At 33.0% G+C, this 15,591-nt stretch overlaps 1 protein-coding gene across 1 annotated transcript in view; it reads left to right on the top strand.

Annotated features, from left to right (window-relative positions):
• The window catches only part of Jasper (JIL-1 anchoring and stabilizing protein), a 157,945-nt gene that overhangs the window by 96,300 nt on the left and 46,054 nt on the right, over nucleotides 1-15,591 (top strand). Inside the window, exons 7-9 of the mRNA XM_081735595.1 lie at nucleotides 4,867-4,982; nucleotides 12,509-12,702; nucleotides 15,245-15,419. Coding sequence (XP_081591721.1) covers nucleotides 4,867-4,982; nucleotides 12,509-12,702; nucleotides 15,245-15,419 — 485 coding nt within the window. The remainder of the gene's footprint in view (nucleotides 1-4,866; nucleotides 4,983-12,508; nucleotides 12,703-15,244; nucleotides 15,420-15,591) is intronic.

Raw genomic sequence — 15,591 nt, 5'->3', positions numbered from 1 at the left:
CCCTATATTAACTCCAAATATACTTCAATCCGCTTTTAAAATTTTGCGAAAGACTGAAATTTTTTATTTTTTTGCAGTACCGTATATGTTTTGTAAATTAAAGAAAAAAACAATACTTGTATATTTGCATCTGATATTCAACATGTCTCATACGCAATATGTGTAATGAGACAAGTGTATTGAAGATTTTGAAGGTATATGTACAGTGTGTTTGGGCACCCATCCCAAAAAGTCCTATATTTTTACCCACAGCTGGAATTAAGTCGTATAAATGTGCATTTTCTTTGATCGATCGAGGTCTTTAAACAGAGCCAAGGTATTAGAATTTCCTATATACTGTTGCGAAAACATGAACTTTTAAATCAAGGTGGATGGCCAAGAATTTTTGAACAAGACTGTACATATTACCTATACTGTTGGTTATCTGCAATGTATGTATCCAACTCGTGTGCATAATCATTAGTCGCTTTATTTCTTAGAAACCCTTTCAGAAGATCTACAATTGTATGTTTCTGGAAGTAAATAAACCCAAGGGGGAGAACTTGTTTATTGAAAGTAAAAATACAAGTGGCAGTGGTATTGTTTATTGATTTTACGTCCATTGTCGTGAATGTATGGTCAAATTGACGTTAAGTCTTCTCACTGATATGTTATATAGGAAAACATTTGTTAGTTCGGATCAGATGGATTTGAATGTCTTCAGTTTTCGTCAGGTTTGGAATCCTTTTCCTTCCGGTAGCTTGCAGGAAATTTAGAAGAGTTGACTCAGATTCATGTTATAAAGTTAAAAAAGAAAGGAAAATAAGACAACAGACATTTATTTTGCCCTCCTTTGCTTGCTGATAGCAGAGCGAATGCAAATGAACACTCAACAGGGTTGGCAAAAACCACGGTTTTTATTTAAAAAAAAAAAAAAAACAGCTTTTTTAGGGTTTAATCCCCCTTTTGTTTAAACCAGGGTTTTTTCGGTTTTAATAATTTGTTCTATGTATTTATATCACATATGGACAGAAATAAGCTTGTTTAGCCTTGGTGGAAGAACCGGGTTGTGCTGGAAGGGGTCACATAAGCTTAAAACAGAATCCAAACCGCTTCTCGGCTTACATCCGAGAGAAATTGTCCTCCATTTGAACTCGAAACCGTGACTAATTGGCCACAAATGCGATACGCCTGCCGACTCACTCACGAAAAATTCCTAATAATAATAATAATAATAATAATAATAATAAAACGTTGTACTGATCTTTACACACTTGTTAATATAATTGTAAGGGTCATTTCAGAAGGACAAAAAGATAAACAGTTGTACAAGTGAAACCAATATACAGAATTACATTTGGACAATTTCAAAATACTGCAGAGTACAGAAGAACTAATTTAGTCCAAGTTAGCTTACTACGACTTTTATTAGTCCAATTTAAAGAAATGCGACGACTTAATTTGCGTATCACTATGTAAAGTCAATAAAGATACGAATTATTTGAGTCCATTTTGGCTCTGATCCATTTTACATAAATAGGTACTAAAGATTCTTCTGATTTCAATAAGTGCCTCTCGTGGGGTTCGTATGACCCCTTCCCCCAAAAAAAAGTACGGCACTGCGATGTATTTTATCAATAGTGAACATTATTAAAACGAAACAATATTGGGAATTTTTCTTTGATTGCAATTGCATAACAATAATAAACTACCAAAAAAATCACAAAAGAAACATTCATAAACTTATATGTATATATAAAAAAGTTGCTTTTGTAGTATAAACTTTCTGAGTAATGAATGGGGAATTTAGGTCTAAATATAATACGAATAATATACGGAAGTGAAACGTGTGATAACCCACAAATGTGTGACGAACACTTACACTTTTACGAACATTTTTCGTTAAAAACGAGCTGGTTTAAACCACCTTGGTTTAACTCAGCCAACCCTGATACTCAACAAGGTAATTTTCCACGTTTCAGTGAGTAAAGGGTTCAGAGACTTTACCAATGTTTTGAGCACTTACTTGAAGAAACGATCTTATTTGCGTCTATCGTCGTAGTTGGGAGAAAGAAAACAAAGAACGTGGCTGAGTTTTTGTAGGTTGTTAATATGTTGAAACTGTAACATTTAAAACAATGTGTGAATGACAAATTAAGACAGATATTTATTGTTTAAGATGCTTTCATATGCAGAAATATTTTTTACTGTATGTTATTTATGAAGTACAATCTGAATAGTTATTCCATTAGAAGTGCTTTCATCACTATCTGTATTAGTTTTTGCTTTAAGATACGTTTATTTTGTAAGTTGGCCATTTTTCAGTGGAACTAGTGGCGACCAACTTATATAGGTTTTACTGTAGTTTGAAGGTGACAGCAGCCGCTAATTTGTAGAAAGGAATTTTGTTTGTTTATTTTTACGTAATTCCAAGAATTGAATTGTCACATTTCGTATTGAATATTGATTTTTTTAAATGCTTCATGTAATGTACTCTATTAGTAGAGTAGTAATATACTCGACTAGTTACTGTTGAATAAGAGTGATGTACTTACACTGAGAAACTTATTTCCGAGCAATTTACTAATTTGTTATTAACTAGGTATACTTGGAATTAGTGACTTTTTTCTCCCTGAAAAGTATTCTTATGTTAAAATATTCACAGTATAAGAGTTCTAATAATCTTTAAAATATAATTTTTATATATCTTGACGTAAATTTCGTAATGACGTAATGACTTGATATATTTTGACGTAATGACGTAAATTTCAGTGTTTGCAGATCTTACAGTAGCTCTCTGAAGTTGTACGGTTTTAACGTAAGCTTGGCTTTGTAGGACAGTACCAGTGATACTGACTACAAGAGTAAAGGAGGGAAGGGGGAGAGGATTTGTACTTAAGATTTGTATATTTGTTATGAAAATGAATTGCTCTTCTGATATTTTACGAAAATCGAAGCGGTAATATTCGTATCATTTGAATTAGATTACCTTCTCATCTACCAGTTTAGTCCTCTTAGCGCTGACTAGTCTTGAGTTTTCTTTTAGGGATAACGGTTTCAACTGTAAGTTTCCAGCTATTGCCTACATTGAACTCATAATGCGCTGTAAGACGTCGTACGGGAAAACAAGGCATTCATTTGTTTTGTACTTTTTTAACCGATGTAGTTCTATTATAGCACACTATCGATGAAAATTTTCTTTGTTCTGTTAAACGGACGACAAAATCTCGTGATTTTAAAGTGTAAATTCATAGCTTTTCAAATTTATTCCCTGATTCCTTTTGACTGCAATAACGTACAAATATCTATAATAATTATAATGTTTTCGCTTCATAAAGTGTACTTGGTATATATATATTCCAAAAAGAGCATATTCTGTCCGTTCGATTAAATTTCATTGCACTTTCATTAATTGTCAGTTGTCGAAGGAAAATGAAAACAATCATGGCGTGCACGCCTGTAAGAATTTTTCACGTAGTACAAGTTCTACTCAAGGAACTCGTAGAAGTTATATTCAAGGAGAGAAACGGTATGTATACATACATGGTGAACCATTTATCCTGATATGCCCCTGTAACTTAATGGATAATAAAATAATAATAAAAAAATGCAGTTATCAGCAAGGAGATATTGTTTGTGTGCTCTGTGATATCATAAGATTAATAATGTCAACTCAACATAAAATTGTACTTTTTAAAATGTCACTATATCAGATTATTACACATTCCAAATCAACGTGTAAAATTAAAATATACAATAAAACATTTGTCATACAGTGTTTGCAAACTTAGGACGCCATAGTAAACAAACCTCGAGAAACAATCTAAGTTTGGAGAGTTCCACAATAGCAATAATGCAAGTAAGACAAACGAGGTACTGGACATCCAAAGTACCTTAATGTCGAATACTGTGGTCATCATATGACGTATTTGAAACAAGTAAAACCGAAGGTGCAAGGAATTGAAAATTTTAACTTTTTTTTCAAAATACTTAAAAAATGAAAGATTTCACAAAAAAGAAAAAAAAATCAGATAAGTATCACATTGAATTACGTATATGGTTTCCAGTTTAGAGATGGAGATCATAAAACCGTTTATAGCAGTTGTTATTTCAGGCCATTTGGAAGATATAAAAGAAATGTGAAAATCTGATACATTACTTGAAATAACTTATTTGTTTGAACTTTTAAAAATAATTTTGATTCACTTTGCTTTTGTAATACTACAAAAGTACTTTTTAGTAAGTGTAATGTACAATAGGTTTTCGGAATTACATAATTTTAAATAGTGTTCCAAACTTAAACTGTATCTCCAGAACGATTTGAGATATCAAATTACTGTAAACAAAATTGTGATTTTCACATCCATTGAAAAGCTATGCAGTTGGATGAGGAAGCAGTTTTTCGGAATAAAGGCATTTGAAAAAAAAAAAAAAAAAATAGTCTAATAACCTGACGTAGTGACATTTAAAAACTAATATATTTTATATTGGGTAGTCAACATTGTTAACCTTGTGGTATCAGAGTATACCAAACAATGTACCATTGCCGATATTTGCAGTCCAAAATTTCAGCGTTCTTTGTTCATTAGTTTATCAAGGGCGTTCTTTGTTCATTAGTTTATTAAAGTATCAAGATATAATCCACCCTATATATATACGTAGGTGTTTATATATATATTATGTTACATATAATACACCATTGCTGATAGTTATTTAAGTAACTGGAATATTGGCTTACTTCTTTTTTAAAACAATTTGTGATTCATGGTCAATCGATTTGAATGTTAATCGCCAGTTGTTTTGGAAGTTACTTAGTATATGAGGAAATCTTATTTTATGCATAAGCTATAAAAATTGTATACTCATTTATATTTCATTTTGTTCCAGGAAAGAGTACTAGTAACGCCACTCCGTCAAGGAAGGGTAAAAAAATCTATGCCACAACAAAGGATGGCCAACATGTTGAGATTGATTACGACACTGATCGCCCTGAAACGTTTACGGTAAGTTTCATTACAAAAAACATGGATCACTAGAAAATGAACTGCTCAAAGCTTATTTAAATATATATCAGCCGAAGATGATTGGCTAATAATTGTTTCATGTATGGTACATTATTTTTTTCTTTTTCCTTTTTACATTTACCTCTGGCAATGTAAAGGCCAAGTTTATAATTGGATTCTAGCTTTAATCATTTCATTACTTCTATCGTTATGTTCTTCGACCGTTTACTCTATGCGAATATTTCAGTGGCCGTTTCGTCTTCCTGTCGAAAAAATTCACACTTTTTCGACCAGTTGTGAATATGTTTTTATTGTTATTTTTTATTTTCATTGTTGTGTTTAAACTAATGTTCAGTTATCTTCTTAAAGATGAGAAAACGTATAATCTTTTTAAAAAATGACATCCATCTCTCTTTAGAAAGCCTTCTATTCTTATCAATAAATGGAATGTGGGGTAATGTAACGAAAAGATACGAACTTTTTTCCGCCAAATGAAATCTTTATTCAGGGTAAAGTATTAAAACTTACTACGTACGCCAGAGAGAAAATGTACTTTTAAAAGATAAGTGAATGATCAGTTATTTAACAAGACTAAGAGTTTCTCTCTCTCTCTCTCTCTCTCTATATATATATATATATATATATATATATTTCCATAATTCTTGATAATGGACAATTCCGTTCATTCAGTTTATGGAAATGGTTGTGTGGTGTGTTATTTGCTGTATAAACTGTTAAATTCTGTCAGGTATTTGAGTAACTCGGTGTGTGAACTAAGATGTTAATGCTTTTATTTTATTTTAATTTTCCGGTTGACGACACACACACACACACACACCTATATATATATATATATATATATTTGATAGATAGATAGATAGATAGATAGATAGATATACGTACGTAGTGGCCATTGATAAATGTACCAAACGTCGAAATCATGAATCTGTTTATTTGTAAATATTTGTGAAGGATACAACGAGATACTTTGTATCGTTTAATAATTACCTGTACCTTGGGCAGAAAGTGCTCATACTCAAGCACTATACTTGATATAATGTTAATTTAAAAATAACAAAAGAAGAATGTTTTTAATATATGTAAGAAATGTACATTATTGTATAATTCGTTGCTATGTAGTTGTTTATGGATACCTAATCAACATGTATGTTTGCAAGACAGTTTTGAGTGAAAATACGTTAAAAGAGTATCAATTAATAAACCATTTAATACCGATCATCGACTTGTAATTTCGATAGAAAAGGTGAGAATAATAGTGTATATAATTATTGAAGATATTTTTATGTGTAAACAATTACTACCACTCAAGATTTACTTATAACATTAGCCGAACCAGGTTGACGACTACCTTTGGTGAGTCGTTGTAAAATTTTTGGTTTACCTCACCCGGGAACTTTGTAAATTCTTATCCTGAAGTATAAAGTAAGGGTGAATTTACTTCTGTAATAAGGTTCATGACTACGAACTTTACTATACTTCGAAGTGGTAAAATAATCACAAGAAAAATGATGATCGGTGAGGCAATGGAGAAAGAAAATGGTGACAGTGGTAACGAAGAACAAAATCCAGCTCCTGTTGTACCCGAAATGTTATCGTTAGAAGACAAAATCTTAATGGCTTTACAGAGACAAGAACAACGATTGGAACAAAGTTTAGCCCAGATGTCGGAAAATTTAAAGCAGACTTCCAGTAAACAGTATGAGGAATTAAAACAGACGATGGAGCGGAAATCCGAAGAATCCAGCAAACAGTATGAGGAATTAAAACAGACGGTGGAGCGAAAATCCGAAGAATCCAGCAAACAGTATGAGAAATTAAAACAGACGGTGGAGCGAAAATCCGAGGAATCTGGCAAACAGTATCAGGAATTAAGTAAACGATTGGAGCAGACATCCGAAGAGACGAAACAATCTATTATCCAGGCGATGAGTGACATCACCTCACAGTTCGATGAAAAGCTTAGAAGGGTATCTGAAGATTGCCAGGATAATTACAACCATGTTATTCAAGAGGTCAATGGTGTAAAAAAGGATTTGGAAGTAATAGAATCTTCTGTACGGCAACAAAAGATTCAGGTCACGGATAATTCTACCAAAATACGTGCGAATACTCAGTTGATATCTGCATTACAAGAGGAAATCAGGATGCTACAGATTAAGGACAACGCATACCACAACAACATGGTTAATGATCATTTGGAGTTCCCTTGTTCACAGGAGATGACCTCGCATTCACCCGTAGTAGATCAATGTGGACCTCACATTATCTCATCTTCTAGTAATCCATCCGATGAGGACATTATTTTGGAAGGAATCCATCCAAGGAATACAGATGGGCGGAAAAGAGATGGTGGAACTACACATCATGCAGTAGGTAGGAATTGTCACTCAACACGAACACGGAAAGGTGAAAGAAAGGTAAAGTTAAGTGTAAAGATGAGTGAAATACGTGCTATGAGTAAGTTCAGTGGTAAATGTAACGAAAATGCTACCTCTTTCCTAGAAAAATTTCAGGATGAGTGCAATATAATGTGTATAGATAAATCGCAATATATGAAACTAATCCCTCATTTATTACTCCCACCATGTTCTTTATGGTTTAAAGCAGTACGAGATCACGTCAATACATATGGTGAATTTAAAGCTGCGCTGATTGCAAATTACGAAAATGACTTTTTGCTTGCAAACAGAGATGCCACGATTAGAAATCAACCTTTCAATCCTCGTTTGCACAAATCTGTTGTTGATTTTGTTGTAGATACATATAACGAATTAAAAGTCGTAAATCCGTTGCAATCGGAATCTAGAGTAATTGCATCAATTCGAAATTTGCTACCGTTTAAACTACAACAGATCCTGTTTTCTACCCAGTGTATGAGTTTTAATCACTTATTAATGATTGTACAATGTTATGAAACTCAATACCACGCTCAGAATCATCAAGCAGGAGTAGGCAAAATTAAAAATAATTCAGATCACTTTGTACCTGTTCGTAACCTAAATATCCGTAATGCGAACGATACGGAACACAACCCAAATCGAGTGAATTTAAGCAATCCGAACGAGCAAAATAGGCAAAGATATGTTGGAAATCCGCCTAACCTAATTAATCGTGGCAATCCGTATGTTAGACCATATAACCAAAATAGATTCAAAAACAGTCGAAATTCATGGCGAAATTCTAGAAATGCTATAAATCCTATGTATAGACATAATCGTAGTTCAAGAGATGTCACTTTGTATCAAAATCAAGATCATGACGCAATTCATGTACAAAACAATGCGGAACCTAATCACGATTGTGCAGTACAATGTACTTTATTAGAATCATATGCAAGTACGAATTTAAGCTGACTACAGTTGATGAAGTAAGGGTTAAACCCATATCAGCTACTGATTCTTATGAATATGTTTGTGTAAAAATAGATTTATTTTCTCCCTTTTGTTCGTCCGAACATAGGTTACGTTTAATTTTTGATTTTTACTTAATTTAATTTTCTTTAATTCTCATTAACCAATGATAATTTTCAAATGATTTTAATTCTCTCTTGTTAATGTGAAGAATTATAATTCGATTTATAATTGATTAAAGGCAAAGGTTATTTATATTATAGGTATTTGTGTTGAGAATTTGTTGTCAAAGATTATGTTAAGAATAAGGTTCATTCTATTAAGCTATTTATCCGACGACTGTCTTTATGCGCTACTTTATATATTACCCGAATAAGATTCTTCTATATTCTGATGCCTTATGGATACAATGTATATTTTAAAACATCATCTAACGTAGTTATCATATAATGCGCCCTGGAAAGATCAAATATTATTTTTCTTAACATCACCGTTTTAATAATGGTTGAAAATGCTAATCATTGTGACTTATGTTTTTAAAAAGTAATTTGCCTCTTACGATTTTGACTGCGCACCCTTCATTAATTATATTATTAAGCGACGACGTTTTTTTTGTAATAAAAGATAAATGAGAATGGAATAAAAGATTTATTATAAATGTATTTATATATATGAAGCTTAATGAAGATATATATATATATACGAGGGGCGATCAAAATGTAAAGGACATAAGTAATGTAACATCATTATTGTAAACGGACCAGTGGTTCTTAAATATAAAAGCTAAGCTCGCTTGTAACTTTTATATTCAGTCCCATCGTCGGGCGACATTTTTATACAACGAGATACTTTGTATCGTTTAATAATTACCTGTACCTTGGGCAGAAAGTGCTCATACTCAAGCACTATACTTGATATAATGTTAATTTAAAAATAACAAAAGAAGAATGTTTTTAATATATGTAAGAAATGTACATTATTGTATAATTCGTTGCTATGTAGTTGTTTATGGATACCTAATCAACATGTATGTTTGCAAGACAGTTTTGAGTGAAAATACGTTAAAAGAGTATCAATTAATAAACCATTTAATACCGATCATCGACTTGTAATTTCGATAGAAAAGGTGAGAATAATAGTGTATATAATTATTGAAGATATTTTTATGTGTAAACAATTACTACCACTCAAGATTTACTTATATCATTAGCCGAACCAGGTTGACGACTACCTTTGGTGAGTCGTTGTAAGGACAAAGATAAGATATAATGTCCGAGAATTTAAATTAGTAAAAATGGATCGGTATCTGAGTCTGCATGTTTTAACAAAAATCTCAATTTAGTTCATGATGCATTCTTAGCAGACGAAAACTATGCATAAAAGAGATACACAAAAATAATACCAAAAGAAGATAGTTAAATTTACTCTAGCATTTCGTTGAATTTGATATTTTTAGACCTAAGTAAGTAATTCAGCGTAAATATATTACACTCCATTGTCTGCTACAACTGTCAAGAGTTCCCACCGACGTGGTAAAGTGAGAGATTTCAGTTTTCCCGTAAAAAGTTCCGGAAAAATCAGGGAATTTAAGTACAAATCTTTACTTCTCAGAACTCGTTTCTCTTTTTTGCTTTACCCGGCTGTTTGGTAGGAAAATTTAGTTACACATCCATTCTATATATGTGCAGTCATGTCCAAAATGATTGTCGCATATCTATAACTGTCTTCTTGTAAGAATATAATTTCATGATGATTTTGCAGGGTACTTTTAATATTGATACTATGTGTGTAATCGGGAAATACATATTTGTGGTAAATTTCATAGGGAAAGAATTATAAATACGAAAATTAGAATGAGTATAACAAAATGTTGCTAAATAGACATTTTTTTTTTTTTTTTTTTTGTTTTATTGTTCTAATTTACTGCTCTTTGGACATGAAATTTTACACATAGATGTCTTTGCCAATTATACACGTGCAAACATTATAAGAAATACCGAGCGAATTTGTTATCAAATTATACTGTATTCCTACAACAACTTATTTATAGACATGCGACAATAATTTTGGACGTGAGTGTACATGCATAATAGACGAGGAATCTCCTGGTCACCAAAAAATATAGTTGCTCTCTTACATTAAATATAGACCTAGAAATTTGTAAATCGTGATCTGAAAAATCCGGAATAGTGAAGGAATGTTTGGTCGCCAAATAAGTGGGAATCCTGAACCTTGTACTTGTATGATAATGCTGGTGTACCTCTATAAAGATATTTAAAGTAAAATAATTAAGCAGGAGAAAATTAGGATTTCCAATCTCGTCTCACTTCGATCCATATTTCCATTTCATAGAATGAATCAGTGTTTTACATAAGATAGTAGTCCGTATGAATAATATATAATTTATTTCTGTTTTAATACTGAATTTTAGCAGTTTATGCATCCTATTAGTTGCACATGACATCCTATTGTTTTACGTGATCTACATAACAGGCTTGCTTTTGGTCTTTTTTTTTTTTTTTTTTTCTATTTTATATTCAGCATATGTTAGATTTGTATGAAATATCGAAATACAGTGAATTATCATTAGAAGACGAATGCAGCAACGTTATTATGAATAGAGATAGTATAAGCTCTTTCGTCGAAGGAATATTTTCCGAGGGTCTTCTGATTTACCACGTTTGTTGCCCTATGTTGAAACATTCAATATGATAGGTTTCTTTGGAAGGCGTTGTAATAGGGATTATGCGTTTCAGCCATTCTTTTAAGTAAGAAACTAATTCTGCATATGACAGTTCAATTAACAAGGGTCTAACTGCAGAAGAATCTAATTTAACAGATAGTATGTCGTAATGTGTATTGTTATGCTATGAAAATAACGGAAACTTTGGAACCTCAACCGGGGGACCGGAAGTTACATCCTTCACGAAACAGATTTTAATATTATCCGATCTGTCTGGTTATAGCTGGTGCTCTGTATGGCATGGAAATTGTGGTGAGAGATGGAGCGGTTATATCTTCATAAGATGTATCTTATATACGTAGAAACTGAAGTGTGTCTCGCATTTGCGATTGTTATGTCATTTGACTGTACTCAGAATAAGCTTTTAGGTATCTGTGATGTTTTCATCAATTTTTCTTTCTTGTTGTTTATATGCATAATGTTTAGGGGAAGATTGTACAGCGGGGGGCACTTCTAAATGGTACAGCCATATGGAGATTTACGGCTAAGGTGTACCATTTAGAAGTGTCCCCCGCTGTACAATACTTCATAAAAATAAGTTCATCAGAGCTTAAAGACTTCTAGTAATACAGTAAACCTTCTATAATCCGTCCGTGCGCTACTTTGACTCGTCCAATAATGCGGCGTTTTCTGGTGGATACTGCAAGCGTAGATGGGGAACAACTTGTCTATGAATGTCAATCATTACTTTTTCTTTAAAATAGTTTTCCTATAATCCAGTGATTTCGATAATCCTCTGCAACCTTGGTCACATTTCTCAAAATTACTAGTTTTATTAATTTTACACGTCGTAAATTATCGTGAATACTAGAATAATGGTAGAAGTCATTTCTAAATATTAATGCTGATACTTGTAATTTGCCTTGATTTTATTGTATTACAAATGTAAAATACGTGATTTTGAAGAGTTTTACACTAGTATTACAAGACTAATAATTTTGAGAAACAGGTCCGTGTTTGGCGAGAGTATTGTATCACCAACTTCTACTTAAGAAAGAATACGTTGTATTAAAGTCGCAAGCTTGCATTGAGGTTTAGATACAGCAATGTTTAAGAAAGAAAATTTTCTCTTTTCCGAAAAATTTTTTAAAAAAGTTCAATCAATTCGTAGAATTTGTTCATTAATTCCGCATACGTTTGCCTTTTTGAGGACATTAGCACAAACGGTTTTATTAAAATATAATATGTCCGGTTGTGGCCAGAAGGCTTTGGAAATGTGGTTCATTATTTCTGTATATAGCTGTTTCTCTCAAGAATATTGGTAAAAATTCCTGAATTTAAATCGTGTTATATCGATTTTTTTCTGGTTTTCGGATCAAGAATTGTATATAGAAGCTCTCATTTCATACATATCTTTTTTGATATGAAAATGGCCTGTAACTTCATAATCATTTTATTTATTTTTCGTACAGTCTGAAAAAGCTCGAGTATGGTGGGATATGGCTGTAGCGAAGAATGTGTTAAGACTAAAGAGCCAGATAGAATCTGGCGAATACATTCCACCTGATATTCAGGAACAGCTCAAAAAGAAGATTCACGTGAAGGAGGAAGTGAAAGAACAGTTAAAGAAAGAGAAAAGACTGGAGAAGAAAAAGAGTAAATTAAGGTTAGTATTTAAAGTTTGATACTGTTGAAATCGAGCGTAGCTATTTAAAGTGGCGCAACTTCTCCCTGAATTATTATTTTTTTCTTTCTTTTTTGAACGTGTACGTAGTAGAAAGTACATAGATTTATTGGATTTTCAGTAAAAATCTTAGCATTGTTTTAACTGTAGTAAAAGTCACTAAATTATTATATGAATTACAAAAAGTTACTAGTTGCAGCGAGATATATCAACTTCTTATTTAGAAGAGAGAGAATTTAAGATGTAGATAGTTCAGATATGATCAAATTTTTTTTTAGCTCCAATAAGCCTAGTGGTTTGAGATTACACCAGAGTTTTTAGAACTAATCTAACCCTTTTTACTCATATTATTGCTTCAGGTGATCTTAGTTCAAGTAGTGTTACGTGGTGAACCTCTTCAACCCTTAGCAGCAATCGACTGTTTGAATTCCGTTCTCTTAACAAGACTTTACTGTTATTTCACCGAAAGTGAAGTAATTTTGTAATTATAACGTTATGACTTCTCGAATTATCAGTCTTCCTATGTAACAAGCAGTGCAAAAGCAGTTGATGCACTATTGCTCTAACCTACAGTCAGTACTCGAAGTTCAAATGTCTTTCGCAAGCGCCTATGTACGAAAACCACTTTTAAGCTGTGCATCAGTGTCTTCGCGGAATGGTCCTTAAAAACAAGCGCAACGTGTCAGGATCCAGTGTGTGAATATCTCAAAATACAATCAACCGTACTCTGCGTCACCATTTCTGGCGGCTGAAAGCATTTAAAATTTACAGTTGTCGCCTTGCTGATGTATATCGGCGCAACCCAAATACTACCGGCTCCATTTGTTAGGTGAAAAGTGAATTTTGTTGCGACAGTGGGTAGGCATAGGTTTTCTTAAATTGCCTACGATACATGTCAGCAGATCGGAAAGATTCTTGTAATTTGGTCCATCTCAGAAAGGTGTCACGGTTGTAGCAGTCTGTTACTACATTGTACTAAAAATCACAAAGCTAGCGAAAACTGATTAACACTCGAGTTATTGCCAGCAACAGATAATCAAGCCAATCAGCATGAAAGAACTAACATTCATGCATGGAAACAATGCCAACCTGTTCCGCGAGTGCTAAGGCAAGATGTAGGAGCTAACACCGAACCCAAGATTCCAGGATATTAATCAAAACTCCATATAATTATTTGAACTAGCTCCTTCGTTGCTAAGCGGTTAGTGTACGCGCTTTTGACGTGGGAGATCTGGGTTCGATTCCCAATGGGAACCCATGTGGTTTGGATCCCACGTTAATCAGTAGGTCTCGTCTCATATAGCCTCGATGCTGAAAGGGACGTTAAAATCAACTCAACTATGATTTGGGCTCCTCAATAGAAGGCTTTGTTTTCACTACCTTAGAATCCTTTGTAACGATGATTTATACACAAACTAATTTCATTGTTGTATATTTAAGCATTACATACTTACAGGGCTGTAGAAATTATATAAAACAATTATCAGAGCACTGGAATAATAGAGCTACACGCCACAAGATCGTGTACACGTAATTGCTATGGTTGAAAAATACTACATCATGTGACTTGGATGATCGTAAGCTGCAGAGTAACTTTCAATTCTTTCGCTCAAGTCTTGAGTCCAGTGTTTAATCAGATGTTTTTCGGTAGAAATCTCGCTCTCAAAATCCTTAAATGTTATATTGGTCCGCTCGCGTCGTCTGCAAAAAAAGCTCCCATTGGCTATTATAGTTCTACTGCTTTTAGTGTGTTTGGTGGGATACTATCAAGACCTTCCCACAGGTCGAGAGATAATCATGAACAATGGGCTATTATAGTACATGAGTCAAGAACTGAGGAAAACTTCCAGTTGCACAGCAAACTGGCCCAATAATTCTGTTTCATCAAAAGTGAAAGCAATGCTCAAAATAACGTAAAATAAAAACTAGTACAAGGATAATAATAATAGTAATAATAAAAAAACTCAAAACAGATTCGTTCATTCTTGCTTTGTACTCATTATTTCACCATCGTAATTGAATCTATCCAGTGTTGTATAGATTTGAAAGGAAAATGTGTTGAATTAAAAAGGTTTAAATAGTATAGAGTGCTATACGCTTCTCTAACTGTCTCAAAAAGAACGTTTGATTGGTTGAAGGATCGTAATGAAGAAAATATAAGTGGAGGGAAAATACTGATATATAAAAGATAGTGTAACGATTATTTAATAATCTATTGTAATAGTTCGCGAAAGTTTAGCTCTCTCAACTGTTTTATTATTTATTAGTTTCCTGTATCAACACATTTATTCTGAATATGACAATCATGTGATGCTTAACATGTGGTCATAATTGTGTAAGTTCAGAATTGAGTGTAAATTAAGTAATTATAACTATTGTAGCAGGAACTTGGACGTGAGAAACGACATTTCTCTTTTTCAGTTGTGTGTGTTGTTCCTGACTGATACTGCCAGTATATACGTACGTGGAGTATTGATCAGTTTAAGTTTTCAGGGCATTGAGATACGAATATATTTTCTTGCAGATGGCTGAAGATCGAAGCACGCGTTGTGGAAATTGATGCCCTTATCAAAGCGAATCTGAGTATGAGGCATGCAGATTGCGACCGTTGCTTACAGTTGATGGATGAACTCGCACAACTCTATGTTGCACCTCTTATGTTAAAAAAACATCCGGAAGTGGTTGAAACCATGAAAAAGGTACGTTGTTTTAGGTATGGTTTTAACGATTTTCCAAGTAATGAAATAGAACTATAATTTTTAAGGTTTTTATATATACACATCTATATCTTATCTATGAAGTGAATTTAACATAAATATACGAGGCGTATACCGCGTACTACTGTAGTACTACAGTGTACAAACAATGCTG

The sequence above is a fragment of the Thermobia domestica genome, chromosome 13 (assembly GCF_964235325.1).
Source record: "Thermobia domestica chromosome 13, izTheDome1.hap1.1, whole genome shotgun sequence".
Classification (NCBI taxonomy): Eukaryota; Metazoa; Arthropoda; class Insecta; order Zygentoma; family Lepismatidae; genus Thermobia; species Thermobia domestica.
Note: the sequence above shows the minus strand (reverse complement) of the source record. Positions and strands in the feature narration are given on the sequence as shown.